General features: G+C 43.1%; 1 protein-coding gene across 1 annotated transcript in view; it reads left to right on the forward strand.

The window, feature by feature from the left end:
* The window catches only part of LOC124795667, a 296,867-nt gene that overhangs the window by 98,242 nt on the left and 178,754 nt on the right, over positions 1–19,871 (forward strand). The window contains exons 7-9 of the mRNA XM_047259739.1: positions 1,419–1,610; positions 9,676–9,890; positions 19,280–19,744. Of these exons, the coding sequence (XP_047115695.1) occupies positions 1,419–1,610; positions 9,676–9,890; positions 19,280–19,744 (872 nt within the window). The remainder of the gene's footprint in view (positions 1–1,418; positions 1,611–9,675; positions 9,891–19,279; positions 19,745–19,871) is intronic.

Here is a 19,871-nt window from a genome sequence, read left to right on the forward strand (position 1 = left end):
AGAAACACCAAATATGACCGCCAATTTTAACTTACGCCCCCCCCCCCCCCCACACACACAGCATGAAATCTGTGATGGGACCTGTGTGTGGTCGGCGATTGGAACAGGCAGCTCACCAGGTCACGCCATACAGACTTATGTCCACCACTCCCACACAGGCAGAAACTGTTCTCATCAGTGAAGACAACAGAGATCAATTCCTCTCTCCAGTCAGCTCTTTCACGACACCAGAGTAGCCGTGCGTGGCAGTGTCGTGGTGTCAGCGGTAGCCTGGCCGGACGCACACGTGATCTTAATCCTGCTGCAAGAAGACGGTTCTCAGTTGTCCCTGATCACACAGCCGGTTCAACATGGTGCCCGGATTTCGCCTGAATGATGTTCCATCGGTCGCCGCAGCTCGCAGAATCCGTCGATCTTGACGTCCAGAACCTGGTCTACAGGTGTGGGACTGTTCCACTGATCACTGTTGAAAACAGCGACACTCTACCGGCACGTCTTGTTGAACATCTGCATAAGGCCGCCTACGCCCATCTAACTTGTGGCCCCGTTCAGATGACAACATAACAGTTTTGTGTCCCGTGCTCGACTCTCTAGGCGCGGTTGCCCGTAAAGATACTCCACAACTATACCAGCGATACGACAGTACACTTACAATGTTGTCTGGTCGGACGAGTCTACTTTCAAATTGTATCGAGCGGATGGGCGTGCACGGGTATGGAGACATCCTCATGAATTCACGGACCCTGCATTTCAGCAAAGGACTGTTAAAGCTGGTGGAGGCTCTGTAATGGTGTGGGACGTGTGCAGTTGGATTGATATGGGGCCCCTGAAACGTCTAGCTAAGTCTCTGACCAGTGACACGTACGTAAGCATGGTGTCTGATGAGCTGCATCCATTCACGTCCATTGCGCATTCCGACAGACTTGGGCAATTCCAGCAGGCCATTGCGACACCCAACACGTCCAGAATTGGTACCGAGTGGCTCCAGGAACACTCTACTGAGTCTAAACACTTCTGCTGGGGACCAAACTCCCCAGATATGGAACATTATTGAGCATATCTGGGATGCCTCGCAACGTGCTGTTCAGAAGAGATCTCCACCCCCTCGTACTCTTACGGATTTAGGTGTCAATTACCTCCAGCACTACTTCAGACGTCAATAGAGTCCATGCCACGTCGTGTTGCGGCACTTCTGCGTGCTCGCGGGGACCCTACACGATATTAGGTAGATGTACCAGTTTCTTTAGCTCTTCATTGTAGTATGTTAGAACTCTACATTCGGAAGTCATATGGTAATTGACGTCATTGATGTTCTCTCTTTGCGGTTGGAGGTACCTACTACGATTAGTGGAATTTGAGCAGAAAGTCGCGTAAGCACAGTGTACAGGGGAGTGAGTGGCCGGCTGGTGTGCCCGCAGCTGAAGACGGTGATGGAGCGCTGCGAGAAGATCCCCCCAGAGACGTTCCTGCCGCGCGTGGAGCGCGACCGCGACCGTGAACCGGACTGCGACTACAACGCCCCCAGCCCGCCGGAGCGAGACAAGCCGCAGCTGACGCAGGCAGAGCTCGACCACTATGCGCGCTCCTACCAGGACGCCGCCGACCACCAGGTGAGTCCGCCGCGAGGGGGCGCTAAAGCCACGACTCCACTGAGTTTGTAAAAGTTCTGTCAGCATCTGTTCATATATCTCTGTAGCGTGTCACATCATCTATAAATCATGATCACATCTCCAATGACCTATCAGTTTTAATTGATATTCCTCATTTTGCTTAAACTTGAAGGAAGTCAACCAACGTTATATCAAATCGTATTGGTACAGGAACCAGATGACAGTTATAAGAGTCGACGGGCATGAAAGGGAAGCAGTGGTTGGGAAGGGAGTGAGACAGGGTTGTAGCCTCTCCCCGATGTTATTCAATCTGTATATTGAGCAAGCTGTAAAAGAAACAAAAGAAAAATTCGGAGTAGGTATTAAAATCCATGGAGAAGAAATAAAAACTTTGAGGTTCGCCGATGACATTGTAATTTTGTCAGAGACAGAAAAGGACTTGGAAGAGCAGTTGAACGGAATGGACTGTGTCTTGAAAGGAGGATATAAGATGAACATCAACAAAAGCAAAACGAGGATAATGGAATGTAGTCGAATTAAGTCGGGTGATGTTGAGGGAATTAGATTAGGAAATGAGACACTTAAAATTTGTAAAGGAGTTTTGCTATTTGGTGAGCAAAATAACTGATGACGTTCGAAGTAGAGAGGATATAAAATGTAGACTGGCAATGGCAATGAAAGCGTTTCTGAAGAAGAAAAATTTGTTTACATCGAGTATAGATTTAAGTGTCAGGAAGTCGTTTCTGAAAGTATTTGTATGGAAGTGAAACATGGACGATAAATAGCTTAGACAAGAAGAGAATAGAAGCTTTCGAAATGTGGCGCTACAGAAGAATGCTGAAGATTAGATGGGTAGATCACATAACTAATGAGAAGATATTGAATAGGATTGGCGAGAAGAGAAGTTTGTGGCACAACTTGACTAGAAGAAGGGATCGGTTGGTAGGACATGTTCTGAGGCATCAAGGGATCACCAATTTAGTATTGGAGGGCAGCGTGAAGGGTAAAAATCGTAGAGGGAGACCAAGAGATGAATACACCAAGCAGATTCAGAAGAATGTAGGTTGCAGTAGGTACTGGGAGAAGAAGAAGCTTGCACAGGGTAGAGTAGCATGGAGAGATGCATCAAACCAGTCTCAGAACTGAAGACCACAACAAGAAAAACAACATTGGTAATATTGCTATTTTAATTTCTGTGCTTGAATATTAAATTTTGGTGGTTGAAATTACATTTATTACTTTTATTTGATCTTTAACTCTTTTGAGGTAAAGCTTCCACACTGATAAATTATGAATCTGTTAATTAGCTAGTTGTATGTTGGCTCCATTGTCTTCATCTTCGGGGCATAATTGCTGTCCCGAGTTTTTCTTGTACAAAGAAATCTGGAACCTTCCAAAACGCGAGAGTTCGGTGGATGACTTTAAATACTAAATAATAAAAATTCGTCCATTGTAGCTACTGTACTTTCTTTAAACATTCAAACGACTAGTTCATAATAATCATTCAACTTCCACAGTAATGTAAGTTCCATCTGCTCACATGAGCTACAAAGTTCCAACTACCCCCTAAAATTGCACAAACATGTCTGACTTTAAATCGTCTCTTTCTGACTAGCGAGACATATCAAAGAGATTAACGATTGCAGGCAAAAAAATCTAAACGTCTACACGCTGGCAATGAATGTGTTTAAACTGCCGTTACACATACTTTTTTTCCATACATGTAACAAAATTTTCTGAAAACATTGTTGTAAATAAATTTTACATAGTTATGTTTCTTGATAATTGTCTTAAAAAATATTCTGTTCATATAGAATGAAAGCAGCACTACACAATGTATATCATTTACATATAAACTGATTTACACAAAGCTATAATTTTTTTATAAATGAAGTGATCTATGCTCACTGTTATCGAAGTGTTCCTAATACGTATTGGGCCCAGTTACATCATAAGCGGATATAAATAAATTTTTAATTTTGATGAAAGGTTTGCAGTCCCGGCGCAATGTTGGTACTGACCTTCAACACATGTATCATACAGTGATAGGCTTCCACAACCCGTTCTCTTAGTTACTGGGAAATCTTCAGGGTTGTATGGTCGTCGTCCAAGAAATTTTTGTGTGTTCCTAATGTTCAGTCCAGAGATGCCTTAGATCTCTTCAGAGATGCGTGAATGAGTTTCATGAGTCGATACCTGTCTAAAGGAATACAGACGCCTTTGTCAATTGAGGAACGCAGAAAAATCAGCTGTAACAGAGCGTGCTCTTCAGTCAGGAAGTGGTGCAGTGAAATTTTCTGAAACCAAAATTTTATCTACAATGAGGAACTTTTGTCTACGGTTACACAGAGAAGTCATTGAAGTATATAAACATTGGGACAGTTTTAAGAGAACAGAAGCCATGACTCTTAACAGTATATCGACGGTAACTTTACAAAATCTATAGATAATTTTTATCTTTGACAGACGACAGTTCGATAGCTGAGTTTTATCTTCGATATGGATTATCTGTGCCGATCAGACCCCTCGCCACGGAATCTGCGTCGCTCTCCCACATCCCAGCCGTCAGTGTGAGTCTCTAAAATGAATGCTGTACAACTGACGTTCGGCTGAAATCGGTCGATTTGGCTGCAGTGATAGACTGATCTTTAGCGTAGCCTGAGGTCTAGGTCAGGTTGAAAGGTGATGATTTGGTTGTGAGTTGATGAAGACAAATGAAGGCTATGGTAACAGACTGATCTCTACCGTAGCCTATTGCTTACGTTCGCGCCATATTTAGCCGTTGGAATCAGTGGAACTCATTCAGATGATCGTTTCGTCAGTCGGCGATGCTCAAAGGAACCAGGAGCCCCTCTGAAAGTGCCTACCGCATCAGTGGACGAGAAGTTGGAAACCCGACCATACACTCTGGAATATTCACCAGCAGCTTCAACAGTCTGAAATAACTTTAGCAAGAGAGGGGCTGGGAGCCGTAACGTGCCAGGCCCAAGAAACACAACGCTTTATCAAATAAATTAATGCTCCGAGCTGTTGTTAGAAATTTATTTTAACAAATTAGTAAGCGCAGATAACCAATAAATATTTCGTATTTGGATTTTAAACTGCAATTATAAATGATGGGGTGTTATAAACCTTGACCTCACTCAAGTAGTTCTCCCATTACGCAAATCCAACCAAGCACAGCATGAGTCCAGTTACGGCTAAAACAGGTAAAAACTGTTTAATTGACCCATGTTCCGACAAATATACGCCAAGCATAAAAAACATTCAATTAACGGTTCAGTTAAGACCTGTAAAGACAAGAAATGAGAACAGGCAAGGAACGATTATAAAACTGTGTGAAATGTAGACTAGAGAAATATTATCTGACTGCTCATAAGTAATTAAGTAAAATTCAAATCGCAGCCAAAGAACAGGTAACTATGTACATAGCTTGATTTTAAATTGAGATTAACCAGGATAGTTTTATGAAAGAATGTACAAATAAAATTTAAACAAGAAAGCCCCCAAGGCTTCCTTTAAAACAGCAACCCATAAAACTAATATTGGTACCAAAATGAATTGCATAAAGGCAGAACAAATAATATTCATAAATTACGAACCAGGTCCATACCTTATAGACAGAAATAACAGTGACATAACCAATGTAGGTAATCCCTGCCGATAAACTCCTTAACTCAAACCAAATCACGTAATATAAGGAATCATGCGGCATAGCCCATAGCTCTGAATAGTAGCTCATACAGTCTACACATAAAGCAGCTCACCAAACAAGTCCATACGCCAAAGCAATTGCACTTTGCCTGTGACTTCTGTAGACACAAACAACACACCATCTCTATGGCCGCCTTCCACCAAATTCGAGTAACGCCGTTCTCGGACGTGTAAATTGATAGATTAACAACATCGACTCGCTCAAATGATATTTAGTTTTGGAAGTAGCTTGTAGCGTCCGTGCCCCGTTTAACTGCCAGCAGTTAACTTTGGATGCCCATCATCCAGCTATCGATGGTCGACGACTGAGCGCGAGGCCACGAGGACCGCCGTTAAATGCACACACCACAGAGTACGAATGCCCCCTTGTGAGACGTGAGGTAGGCAGAAGCTTAGCAACAGGCAAAGACGTTACATCGCACTTCCAATAACATATCAAAACAGCGCACAGATCAACACAGTTAGCGGCGTTTTCCGAACCCCCCTATTACGGTGGTTGAGATCACACATATACTACCGTTGGGTCTGATCCGAACAAAAGCGGGGATAAATGAAGAAGTGTACGTAGCTTATCGATGTGATCCTGTCAACGGCTTTCCCACGACTGACGAGTAGGTGGCCTTGGACGACAGCATGGAGCGCCCTCTAGGTTATCCACGGCGCGAAATATAACTTTGAACTGGGTCGCATACGACCCTCCGTAGTAGAGGAGGGTTCAAATTAAGAACAGATTTTTTTCCATGCTATAGAGAGCTTTACCAGATTTTTTCGTGACTTTTGTAGTGGGTGCTTTATACTTGTAACGAGAAAAAAAGACATATTCCGACGCTTGGTAAACGCAAAGTGATACAAAACTTTGGGAAGATCCCCTGCCGAACAAGATATTTTGGTCATCAAGGGAAAAAAAAGACTGAGGTCAATAGTTTTCCAGATGAGACTTGATAAGTTTGAAACGGTACGTGGATAGAAAAATTTCATTCGTTTCAAGAAACTTAAGGCAACTCCAGCCTTAATTAATTTTGATATGCTTGGGTACCGCACGGAGGCTTTTCAGAATTTTGACTTCACTTTCTATCGCCACGGAGAGCGGCGGCGATTTACCGGCTGGCTGAACTACCGACTGAGCAATTTGGTGACAGCCTTTGCACATCCTGACCAACAATACGCAGCCATCACAGCACCTCCTTGCTCATATCGCTGACTGCTTGTTGTTTTCTTCACTTTCGTTGACATTGTATTGCTCGACATCACTTGGAATAACAAACGTGCAAAAACTTGGATTGGTCTTGGTGTTCAGAGCCGACAAGGCGAGAGAGAGAGAGAGAGAGAGAGAGAGAGAGAGAGAGAGAGAGAGAGCTATCTGCATAGAAATGACTTCTTCAAAGGAAGAAATTCACTCACGCTTTATTACAGAAGCAAGTTTCCAAAATTATTTAACAATCAACATGAAATGATTTTCTGGTTTGCTCATGGTCGTCAAACACATTTGACTGCATCAGACAAGCTGTGAGCTGTGAGGAGAGGTCTTGTAGCACTTACAGTTTTTAGCAACTAACCCAATTTATGGGTGTAGTCGTACCTCCACATTTATTACGCAAAATTGTTTCTGAAACCTGGAATGTCATTTAAAGATGCTCGAGGAAATACACCACGATAAAGAAAAATATAAAACAAACTATATTCATGTAAACCATATATATATATATATATATATATATATATATATATATATATATATATATATATATATATATATATATATAAGCATAGGTGGTGTCACCTGCTAGTTTAAGAAACTGGTTTCAGATTAGAAGTAGGAAGACTGAAAACTTTTGTGCTACACATCATGTAATAAATACGGCAACAGATGGACGAGAAATAAAGCATTCAGCAATTGTTATAATCGAAAAAAAGTGATTGCTACACTTTGGTCTTCATAGCAGATGGCGTTGCGATCGGTTCGATTTTTTAACACTTTAAACAATGAAGTGAGCCTATTTTATGAATAAAAGTCCGACAACTGTTTGTATTTACAAGATGCATCCGAAAAGTTCGGTGAATAGTGTCCGAAAATAAAGGAAGCAAGAGTTTACAAATTAAATACCTTTATCGGCCTTCAAAGCAATCACCATTAGTTTCAACACACTTCTGTTGGTTCAAATGGCTCTAAGCACTGTGGGACTTAACACCTGAGGTCATCAGTCCCCTAAACTTAGAACTACTTAATACTAACTAACCTAAGGACAGCACCCACATCCATGCCCGAGGCAGGATTCGAACCTGCGACCATAGCGGCAGCGCGGTTCCAGACTGAAGCGTCTAGAACCGCTCGGCCTCAACGGCCGGCCACACCTCTGACGTCGGCTGCAGATTTGTTGGAAACTGTCAACAAACACTTCTTGTGGAATCACTCGAATCACTATGGTTACGCGTTGTTAGATATCCGCAACGTCTGCGTCCTCAACTTTCTGGCTCATCTCAAGGTGGCTGTTCCTCAACACCCTCCTTATTCTCCAGAACTGGCGCCAGCAGAAAGTTTCCCCACCTTTAAATTAGCCCTGAAAGGCTTACGCTTGCTCAGCACTTGTTGAGTTTCTAGTAATTTTACAACCGATGCCAGAAGAGTGTTGATTACTTCCAGCTCAGTAAAGCTACTTTACTTGTAACTCCTATTTCCTTTATTTTCTGAGACTATTCAGCGAACTTTTCAGATGCAACTCGTAGTTTATTTCCAATACATACAATATGTATCATTTACTGCCAGTGTGAGCGACATGAGACCATTGTTCAAATGTTCAAATGTGTGTGAAATCTTATGGGACTTAACTGCTAAGGTCATCAGTCCCTAAGCTTACACACTACTTAACCTAAATTATCCTAAGGATAAACACACACACCTATGCCGTAGAGAGGACTCGAACCTCCGCCGGGACCAGCCGCACAGTCCATGACTGCAGCGCCTTAGAGTGGTCGGCTGATCCCTCGCGTCATGAAACCATTATGGGTTTGATAAAAGAAAAATACAGTTCTTCATTCCTTGCATCTAGATTGCTGTGATCCTCGCACGACGTGTCAAATATTCGCAGTATTTAAATGTCTGCTGAAAACCTACCATCGAAGTTTCGTCCACCTTGCACTCCGTCGTGGTTGCTATATTTTAACAGCGTTTATTCCCGCGCAGAGGGATAAAAGAGGAACTTTTGCCGTGCGACTGGCACGACAGCAGTACACGTGGCAAAATTTGCTGGATGAAGTAGTGGTGAGGAACGGTTGTCGGGTGGTCACACCCAACCGACCGCCCGACAAGCAAAATCAGCCTGTCAGTCGCTCAACAAGGTTTCACACGTACAATTTGTTGATCGGTCGCCCGATAAATTGGAGCGTGGAGACTGCGTTACAGACAGTCCTTGTCTCTATAGTGTCGGCACTCGGGACAGACGCTAGCTAATTTAAATGAGAGTGTGAGTGAGCGCAGGTATACACCCTTCATCTCCTTTCCCAAGGTGGCTTCCATCAACTCCCCCTCCCGGATGATGCCCTCTCTCCGTCCATCTATCCCTCCTATCAACTCTGATCCCCACCCCCACCCCCCCCTCCTTTCCTCCATCCTCCCTCTTCCCCCCCCCTTCCATCCTGTTTTCTCCCCGGCTACCCTCTCCCTAACTACCTTCTCCCCCCTCCCGAGTCCTTTTGTATTCCCCTCCTCTGCCTTCCCCACTCCCTGTCGCGTCTGCCCAGCACCCCCTACCCCTCTTGTGGGTCCTCATCCCCCGTCCGGCGCCCATAACACCATATCCATCCATCCATCATCCCCCGTCGGCTCCTTTCCCCCCTCCCCCCCCTTCGCGTTTCCTCTCCATCCCCCCTTTTTTATTTTCCCATCATCTGTCCAGTTTCCCCCCACCTGCTCTCGGCTGTGGTACGTCACATTTGCCACCCTTTTAGTGCAGTGTTCCAGTGAATGTTCAGTGTTGTTCGTCTTTCTAGTGTTGCGAACATAAACCATTCTGTCGCTGGGTGTGAATTTTATGTCTTTTGCGAACAGAAACCAGACTGTCGCCGTGTTCTTGAATTGTCTGTCTATTATTTTACCTGTCTGCTTCGTATGTATTTTATTCGCATCATCATCCCTTTGTTCTATGTTTTAAGTTCCACGATTTTTTTTCGCCATGTTACTATTCAAGTCTTCGATTTTATCGCTTGTTTTTATTGTTTATTCTCTTCATCTTTTTAAAACAGTCTGTAGCCTGAAGAGCGGCGTACTAAGCTGCTGCCAGCCCGCGCCCTTCGGGGGAATCGAAATTCAATAAACAAAGAAAAGTGCAGGTAGTGCAGAGGTGCGTCTGGGCAGTTCCCGCAGGTGGCGCAGCCGCAGGTGCAGGTGCAGGTGCAGCTGCAGATGGCGGTGAGCGAGAAGACGCTGACGCAGCGCGACCTGGAGGAGTACGCCCGCGCCTACGGCGACGCGCAGGCCGCCGGGGCCGGCGCCGGCTACGCCCAGTCGGAGGGCTACCACAGCTACGTCTCCAGCAGCGACTCCTCCACCAACACGCCCTTCCTCGACAGGTCAGTATTTTCTCAACACCGTGACATTACCGTCTTCTTCCATTTCAAGGGGTACGTGTTAGCCCCTTCCGAGGTGTGTCGTCTCCATCTCTTCGCCTGCCGTCGTATAACCCGTCTTGTAGATTGTTTAAAATGTAATGCTTGTTATGGCAGACGATCAGATTGACATCCTTTTGATGTAATCAAATTATTTTACTTTATACCGGGTGATCAAAAAATCAGTATAAATTTGAAAACTTAATAAACCACGTAATAATGTAGATAGAGAGGTAAAAAATTGACACACATGCTTGGAATGACATGGGGTTTTATTAGAACCATCTCATATTGTTAGACGCGTGAAAGATCTCTTGCGCGCGTCGTTTGGTGATGATCGTGTGCTCAGCCGCCACTTTCGTCATGCTTGGCCTCCCAGGTCCCCAGACCTCAGTCCGTGCGATTATTGGCTTTGGGGTTACCTGAAGTCGCAAGTGTATCGTGATTGACCGACATCTCCAGGGATGCTGAAAGACAACATCCGGCGCCAATGCCTCACCATAACTCCGGACGTGCTTTACAGTGCTGTTCACAACATTATTCCTCGACTACAGCTATTGTTGAGCAATGATGGTGGACATATTGAGCATTTCCTTTAAAGAACATCATCTTTGCTTTGTCTTACTTTGTTATGCTAATTATTGCTATTCTGATCAGATGAAGCACCACCTGTCGGACATTTTTTGAACTTTTGTATTTTTTTTTGTTCTAATAAAACCCCATGTCATTCCAAGCATGTGTGTCAATTTGTACCTCTCTATCTACATTATTCCGTGATTTATTCAGTTTTCAAATTTATACTGACTTTTTGATCACCCAGTATATCACAAATTCACCAAAAAATAGCTTTGACACAGCGCTCCGCATTCACAATTCAACAGCATGTTCCATAGGTGTGAAATCACCCCTCTAAAACAGAAACAGATGGATGGAGAAAAATGAACAGGCAAGTAGTACGATATGTTGGAGGGATGAAATGTGAGAGGCTATTTCCGAAGTTGCCATCCTGTATACAACTCGTAATTTTCATCTGGAAGCGTATCACACAGACAGAGAATTGCAGGATAAAAATGGTGGCTTTCATTTGAGCATAGCCATACTCATTCTTGAATTATATCCAAAACAGTACGGTAAAAGCAGATTCCAATGATGGCACTTACAGGATATAGGGTGTGTTCGAGGTGTTGTCTAGGACTTTGCAAGGTTGTTATCTGCTTCTTTAACCAACACATGTACCGTAATGCGAGTACAGGCATTAAGAACCCGCTGCATGAATTGTGTAAGGCTTCTGATCTTCACTGCATACACAATTAATTACTTTCACACGTCGCCACAGATGGAAACCTAATGGACTTAACTCGGGGAGACATAGCGGCTACTCCGCGGGCGGTCTGTGACCTATCCATCTCTGGGGAAACTGAATATCCAGATACGTCCGGACAGCTAGTCCGTGAGGAGCTGGGGCATAATAGTGCTGAAAGAAAGTTAGGAATGTCCCGTCTTCAGACAATAGCAACAGCAACACATCTTCATCTAACAACTGTAAATAACAGGCTAATGTTAGTGCAAGGACAACTCGGTGACTGTAGGAAGATAAAGACGACTTAGAGAAAATTTCTAGTTGGTTTGATGAATGGCAGCTAGCTGTAAATTTAGAAATATGCGAGTTGCAAGAACAAACCTGTAATGTATTACTAGTATCCTACTTGACACAGTGAAGTCTTTAAATATCTGGGCATAACGTTTCAAAGCGATGTGAAATGGAACGAGCATGTGAGAATTGTGGTAAGGAAGGCGAATGGTCGACTTCGGTTTTTTGGGAGAATTTTAGGGAAGAATGTTTTTCACATGCAAAGGGGATCGCATATAGGACGCCGGAGCGACCTATTCTTGAGTACTGCTCGAGTGTTTGCGATCTGTACCAGGTCTGATTTAAGCAAGACATCAAAGCTGATTTGTTATAGGTAGGTTCGAACAACACATGTTACGGGGATGCTTCGGGAACTCAAAAGGGAATCTCTGGAGGGAAGGCGACGTTCTTTTCGAGAAACAATTTTGAGAAAATTTGGGGAACCGGCATTTGAAAGCGACTGCCAAACGATTCGACAGTTGTTTTTTCCTCCTGCGAGTGGAACAGGAAAGGAAATGACTAGTAGTGGTACAGAGTACCATCTGCCACGCACCGTAAGGTGACTTGCGGAAAATCGATGTTGATGTAGATGTAGAAAGTGAGGATCTCAAAAAAAAATGGTTCAAATGGCTCTGAGCACTATGGTACTTAAATTCTAAGGTCATCAGTCCACTAGAACTTAGAACTACTTAAACCTAACTAACCTAAGGACATCACACACATCCATGCCCGAGGCAGGATTCGAACCTGCGACCGTAGCGGTCGCGCAGTTCCAGACTGTAGCGCCTAGAACCGCTCGGCCACCCCAGCCGGCGAGGATCTCATATTCTACACCAAACCACCACTTTCGATACGCCAACTACCTTCCATGAATCGATTTAGTGAGATTTGGCATCTAACCAGTATCTGTGACTTTGCCCGCCTCCGTAGCCGAGGTCGCTAACGCACATCTTTCGATACGGAGGTAAGCCGGATCGAATACTGGCAAGGGGAGAAGGTGTGGTGGCGTTAAGTTCCTAATCATCAGTCAGTCTTTGCGCAAGTGTCATGGATTAAATTCCAAACCTCTCCGCAGTGTCTCATGAAGTGAGAGTATGTGACCCTCACTGTTGAAGGTGATTCGCCTGTCGGATGTGGAGGTAAAGCTCCTTAGTGCTATTCGAAAGGAGCAGGCTGTTTGCCGGCACCGGGTTTCTCTTCTCAGTCATCCACACACACACACACACACACACACACACACACACACACACACACACACACACACACACACTTGACATCATATTAATCTACGATTCAGTTCATTTACCTCCTTGTTGGCATAATATTTAGCTTCATCCGTAAACAGTATGTTATAGGGGGAACGACGTTTTTCTCCCAGCTTGCGTGTCATCCATTCTGCCAATTGAATCCGGCGATGTGGATCGTTCTCAGTGAGATGTTGCAATGACATCATGTAATACTGTCATCTTATGAGAGTGCCATTTATGGCGGCCACAATTGTGACTACTGTTGTACCGATAATCCTAGTTTCCTGTGAGAAGCGCCGGGCACTGTGTTCTGCGCCCTTACTGAATGATGCTGGAAAGCGGTTGATGCTTCATCTGTAGCCGATTTCGATTGTGCAGCTGTAGCTTTGCATGCGACAAAGCTAGTGTCACAGAATTTCACGAGAAGTCTCACCACCTTGCTGTGGGTAATGAATCGATGTCCAGATAACAATTTCAGCCGTTGCTTCCGGGATATCACTCCATTTCCCAGAAGTACGTTTCCTGGAGCACTGTTTAGCGTCACAAAGAAAGTAGGTAGAGATATCGCAAGAACTTACGTCAATGAATAGCAACATGGATAGTTTCAATCATCCCAGGATAGTTGCTCGTTAAAAAACACTCACCTGCTGCGACAGTGAAGAATGATATTAATCATCCTGAAGAGAGATTCAAAGAAACGGTGTTTTACGTGGTTCTTAGATCGGAACCACTATTTCCTTTATGCCAGTTTCGGCAGATTGGTATACTGATGGAACGAATTGTAGATAACTGTGGAAACTAGCAGTATATACCAGTGACTTATTAGCATACTGGAGTATCTCTTTGATTTTGTGAAAAGAAAAAATACTCCTTGAGAACTTGTTACCCTACTTCTTGAACCACTCGCGTGTAATATGACAACGTGCTGATTGTTTATATGATGAGTGGAATTCGCCAGATTAAGGCCGGATTTCTTGCTCTAATTCGTACCGCCCCACAAAGAATATCCCGTGAATTTACTTTGTTTTACACTGTTAGATTGCGGTCTTTGTGTGACTTACTGCAAGGGGGCCAGTGATACATCCAATGGCATTACGTTGTAAACTTCAACAGGAAAAAGACTACTTGGTTTAAGATGTTCAGAACCGTATGCCCTTACCTAACACTTTCCTTGGTCGATAATCCCTCAGAATTATGATAAAAGCTCACAACGTAAGTTCAACAGCAGTGAGGCATTATGGGTCTGAGGCGCCTTGCCACGGTTTGCGCGGCTCCCCCCGTCGGAGGTTCGAGTCCTCCCTGGGGCGGTGGAGTGTGTGTGTTGTCCTTAGCGTAAGGTAGTTTAAGTTACATGAAATAGCGTGTAAGCCTAGGGGACCGATGACCTCAGCAGTTTGGTCCCATAGGAACTTACCACAAATTTTCAAATGTATGTGTGTGGTACGCTGCTTTTTGTTTTCGGTGATCCACGTACCTGTTCGAAGAAGGTACCACACTTTACTATACTGGTCAGATCGGTTTAGGTGTTTCGTGCCTCCGTAGATACATTCAGGTGATTGCTGGGACCATTCCTTTGACAAAGGTCAATATCAGTTTCCTTCTTCATTCGTATCCTATCCGAGTTTGTGCACCATTTGTAATAACGCCGTCATCTACAGAAGCTTAAAAATTCTTTGTTGTGCAAGATACGTTGTTAGTGCGCCCGTGTAATAGTCTGTCCGCGTAAGAAAGATCCCAATAACCGATAATCAAAATGTCAGCCACAAATGTTGATGAAAGCAATATTGTTGATTTAATTACTCAGTCGTACATAGAAAAGTGGCAACGCTAGAAATTTGTATCAAATGCAGTAAGGTCTGCAGAAGGTCCTCGGTTCGTTCAGGGATTGACAGTTTACTCGCAAAATACGCCACTGTAAAACAATAAATAGGCGGAAACTCATTATTCGGTTACATGATTGGCGAACTATCACAGGTTGTCCGCTTCTTCAGGAATGATTTTCCGGAAAGGTTGAAGGTTTTGCTGGGAGTGCAACGTAGCGTTCGACGCTAACGAATGACGCGGACACGTTCCGGCAGAGCAGTGAGTCAGCATGCGGAAAGTGCCTCGCATTCCGTGAAAGCGGCAGTTGGTGCTTCCTTTTGGCACAAGAGGATCCAGTGCCACCTGACGTACCAGGTGTCCGGTAGCAGCACGCGCACAAGTGGAAAAAAAGCCTGTTGGGTATGTACAAGCACGTCCTACAGTCGTTGAATAATTCGGCACTAAAGACTGACCCGAGGACCGTTACCTGCGTGAGCAATATTTGCCAACTACATACCATTCGATAGATCAGTTTGATATTTTGTAGCAAGTTGAAGCTGTGATTTCATTCTCAGCTACAACCTTGAGCATTTGGCAAAGACATACTTTCCGCCACACGCTCTGTTGGACACATCGTGCGGTGAGTTGTTAAGGAGTTTGGAAGAAATTGAAAGAAATCAGTGAAAAGTTTTGACAGGAAAGAGTATTAGATTTTTATGCCACTTTATACTGAGCAACTCGGTTTGACTTGAACGTCGATGGGACACGAAATTGGTTGTGTTATGAAATGAACAACGTTTTCTTTCACGGAAACCCAGTCTGCATAGGTCTGTTTCTTTCCTCTATGAGCATGTTTTACCGTTAACTTCCCTGCTAGCGTATGGCAGATAGGACCTAGCAAAGGTGAAACAAAACGCACAAATTGACATTAGCCGTCAGTTTTTCCTCGCTCAGTACGTGAATAGAATAAGACTGTTAGTCGCTGGTGTTCTTATAAGATACCCTCATTCAGTCACTTTATAATGGTTTGTGCAGTTTATAGATACACTAGAAAAAAAAAAGAAAAAGTTGACGAACTTAAAGCCCCAAGCAGACGAACGTGTCACATGCTCACAGTCGGTGAATTGCTAGGAGAAGTCTAACGAATCCATGACGTTTTTAATACAAAGTTCAGAGACATTACACGCTTCCACCTCACCTTCCCTTGCCGCCGTATTTACTTACGATGAATGTTTCTTCTAATGCCACGATTCTACCATCGACTCCGACTCAATGCGTTCGATAGTGACCTTGGTTGCAGAGACGAAAAATCGAATCTATGAATACAATTTTTAAAAATAGACTACTTTCTTTGTTAATTTAAGTAACAAATACCGGTATTTTATTGAAAAACTTGGAAACAAAGTTAAAAACTAAACGCACCGGGCTAAAACTCGAAGTCGTTTGGAGCATTATGTAATTTTCAAAGTCATTTTTATTGCTGCGATTTTTCATCTCTGCAACAACGTTCTTTATTAAATGCTACCAGTTTTGAACAATATTAATTCTCTTCCTTCTGACATTCTAGTATGGCTGTGCAGTAAAGGATGAGGATTAATCGTCCGAAGATGGTAGCATTTAACAATGCACTCTCTGCAGGTGAAATTTTATTTACTGCAATCGACGACTCACACAGAAAAGTTACACATAGATCAGTGTACAATTAAAGTCAATGATTATTGTTTCCATGTTTTTAATTCTACGATGTTTTCTGTTTACAGTAGTGTGTACTTCATCCCCACGTCTCAAATATTAACTTACGTTTTGAAATAACAATTTAAGGTTTCACGGTTGTAGAATATTTGTTTGTTTAGCAGATGCACAAAGCTGCCTCAGTACAACAGATTATACCAGCATTTGATGACTTCTGTTTTTGTTTATTGCTTCTTCGATTATTAGAAAAGTTACTGTTTAGAGGTTTTTATTTTGTCCTGTCGGTGGTACTTCAAACGGCGAAGAAAAAGATTACATCCAAACGCAACAAAACCACGCCAGAAGTTCCTTCGGGAGCGCTTACGAAAATGGATGCTGTATTATGTTGAACACGAATCTTTGTTAGGTGATTTATGAAAATATAGTAAACGGTTATAAGTAACGAATTTATGTGACGCTTTGATACCTCCCTGTTCAACCTCTCAAAATCCAAAACGTGTGTATTTTTGCATAACCTACATCGTGTTATGGTATTTTCAAATCTGCTTTTAGCGGCTATGAGAAACCGTTTGACTTTATGAACTTAAAGCATGAGAAGGTGATTCTCCAGCAAATTTATGGCGTAATGTTCATATAAAAAAAGCTTTCTTATCCGAAATAAAACGTGCCAAAGTAATAATTTGATGCTAACATTAGCTTTATTTACGAATTAGAAAATGGACAAAAGTCGCTCGGGTTCTTTGAAAAATCTGTCAGATTCCAAATTTGCAACCAATTTAAAATACTAGAACTGGTGCTGTGTCAGCCTGGACATTTTTCCTTTACGGTACATAGGTTGGCGACGCGTTTTGCAGTCAGTGAGAGAATGGTTGTGGATAACCAGTCGGAGACGTTGATTTCATTTAACACTGAAATTCTTTGAGTCATGAATATTGTCTTAAACTACAATTTCCAAGATTCCTCTTTTTTATGAAGATTATGGTAACATTAATCTGCAGCGTAGTTCGAGATCTAGGCTAGGTTAGAAGAAAACGGTTGTGAATAGTCAAAGGTAGCGACATATTTATCTGATGTAAACACAAATAGAGTAAAGCAATACAGTAATAATTTTTTTACAGTGTATGTACATTAAGTTTCTTAGAGTTCCTTGTTTTTCATTAATGTATACAATTCATTCTGCATCCCCGACATTTTCATTATCAGAGGGATGTGCAGAACCTAAGAAATGAATAAATAAATTCCTGCACACAGCATGTAAATAATGGCTCAGGCTCTGATCTAGACTCTATACCATATTTGTGAACTGCTCATAAAAGTGCCTTTGTGTGTGCTTTCGATAGGCAACACATTCCGGGTCAGTTTGAGAACCTGATTCACTTTCACTTGTGTCAGTTTTTGCTACTAGTTGTGACAACACGTTATATGCAAATCTCAGCTTGGCAGCCCAACTGGTCAGTGCTAATTGCGATATGGTATGTGACACCTCCATTGCCCCTTTCAGCTTGGCGCCCCAAGAGACGGCTAATCTTGCTAGGGCCTTAAACCGGCCCTGAACACATTTTGCTAAATTTCATCGTACTGCAGCATTATGAGAATAGGAAACATGTTAGATTATGAATGCCTGACTAATCATTGCCAGGTGTGTGCCAAATAAGGCACACATTGTTTCCATAAACTAAGCTGACGCTCGACACAGTGGCTGATGCGAGCGATGATAAAGGCATTTCCCATCAGTCACTGTGCCAACTGTCAACTTTGTTTGCCCAGACAATAATCCCACCTGTTACAGTGTTTTGTTAAGGTTTTGCTGGGTGTCTGGAAAGCCATTGTGTTATGTCCTTTATTAAAAAGTTAACCTCCAAACATAATCTGATGTGAATTGTTATTTTGGTGATGGAAATTAAGTAAGTTAGATATGATCTCTGAATGCTAAATTCCATCTTACAATTAGAACAAATGCATATATATAAACTCCATGAGAGTTGAACTCACTGATGTATGGAACATCAACTTGCAGTAGAGTATGTATCCAGAGTCAGCAAATTCTTTGTGCTGTTGTGGGCTGTATCAAGATGCAGGATAAGGTTATACCAACAAACAATGAGTGAGCATCTTTAATGTGACCTGTTAAGACATCTGCTAGGATGGTACAAAAGCTGTGAGAAAATCTCGGCAGCTGTGTATAAAACCATTTTTGTAAGTATTGTACCTCAACAAAGGAAGTAATGTTGCAAGTGAGTGTATATTTTTAGACAGAGAGAAACACATGAGAGGGAAGAGCAGGAGATAGATATTTTCAAAAGCAACACAACCACAAATATGAATATTTTGATTTATTCTCAGGATGAGTTAAGAACCTGTCTTACGTGCGCTGAGAACCAACAAAAATTAATATTTTATTCACTCTGGTGGATATGCCTCAAGAACTCTCAAAGAATAGGTAGAGTGCATTTCAATAAACTGAACTAAGTTAAATAGTGACACATTACAAAAAAAGCTTGTTAAAAGAATAGGTAGAGTGCATGTCAGTAAACTGAACTAAGTTAAATAGCGACACATTGCAAAAAAGCTTGTTTTATATACTCATAAAATTCTAGTACCTACAGTGATAGAACAACAATTAGTTTTGCCGATCACTCTGCTCACTTGAATTCACAGTATTGTCTGAGACTCATTTGGATGGTTAAATTTTGTAATATCAGGGGATTTAGTACCTAATAAAATTGTCAGCTGTTTTTAATACATTACTTAATACACTTTCAACTATTCTGCTACAGCACAACTCATACAAGTTAAATTTATACGGAATACACAGCAATATGAGATGGATCACCTTGTAAAATTTCATTTGAATATTTTTTACTGTTTCTATCATGATTAAAAATTTTGGTAAAAATATTATTTTGCTGTTCTCCTCAATTCTCAAACAGTCAACATGTGACGTATATCCCACACTAATTGTTTAATACGGGGCACTGCAGGCTGCGACGAGACAGCGCAGCACATCCACAAGCGGCCCCCTGGGACGAACCTCCAGAGCGGGACAGCGGGAGTAGCGCTGGGGGCGGGAGCGGATCCCGCAGCGGGCGCTGTGACAGTGTGGTGACCACCAGCTCTGGCAGTGCGTCCAGCAGTGAGACACTCAAGTGGCACGGCTCACTGAGCGACGTGAGCGTGGCGAGCAGTGCAGTCGCATCCTCCTCGGCACCACCGCCCCCACAGCCACCTGTGGGCCCGGGTCGGCACCGGCAGCTCATCGTCGCCCACAGTGCGCGTGTCCAGACACCGCAGCGCCATCACTCTGAGTCTGTGCTCTACCTAGGCAACGGCAATGCCGACAGCCACAAGCTGCGCCTCTTCCCCGTCAGCACGTACACTGTGCAGCCGGGTGATCAGCAAACGCCACCGCCGGGCTCTCCCCAGCAGCCACCGTCTCCACCCCACAGGTAACTGAACACTTTTCTATCTCCAGACAACCTATCTGAACACATTCCTAGCTTTTTCTTTTATCACAAATTAAAGACCAACTCCTGTCACCCAAATATCAAAGAAAGTTATGTGTCAAATAGTAAC

The sequence above is a fragment of the Schistocerca piceifrons genome, chromosome 4 (genome assembly GCF_021461385.2).
Source record: "Schistocerca piceifrons isolate TAMUIC-IGC-003096 chromosome 4, iqSchPice1.1, whole genome shotgun sequence".
NCBI lineage: Eukaryota > Metazoa > Arthropoda > Insecta > Orthoptera > Acrididae > Schistocerca > Schistocerca piceifrons.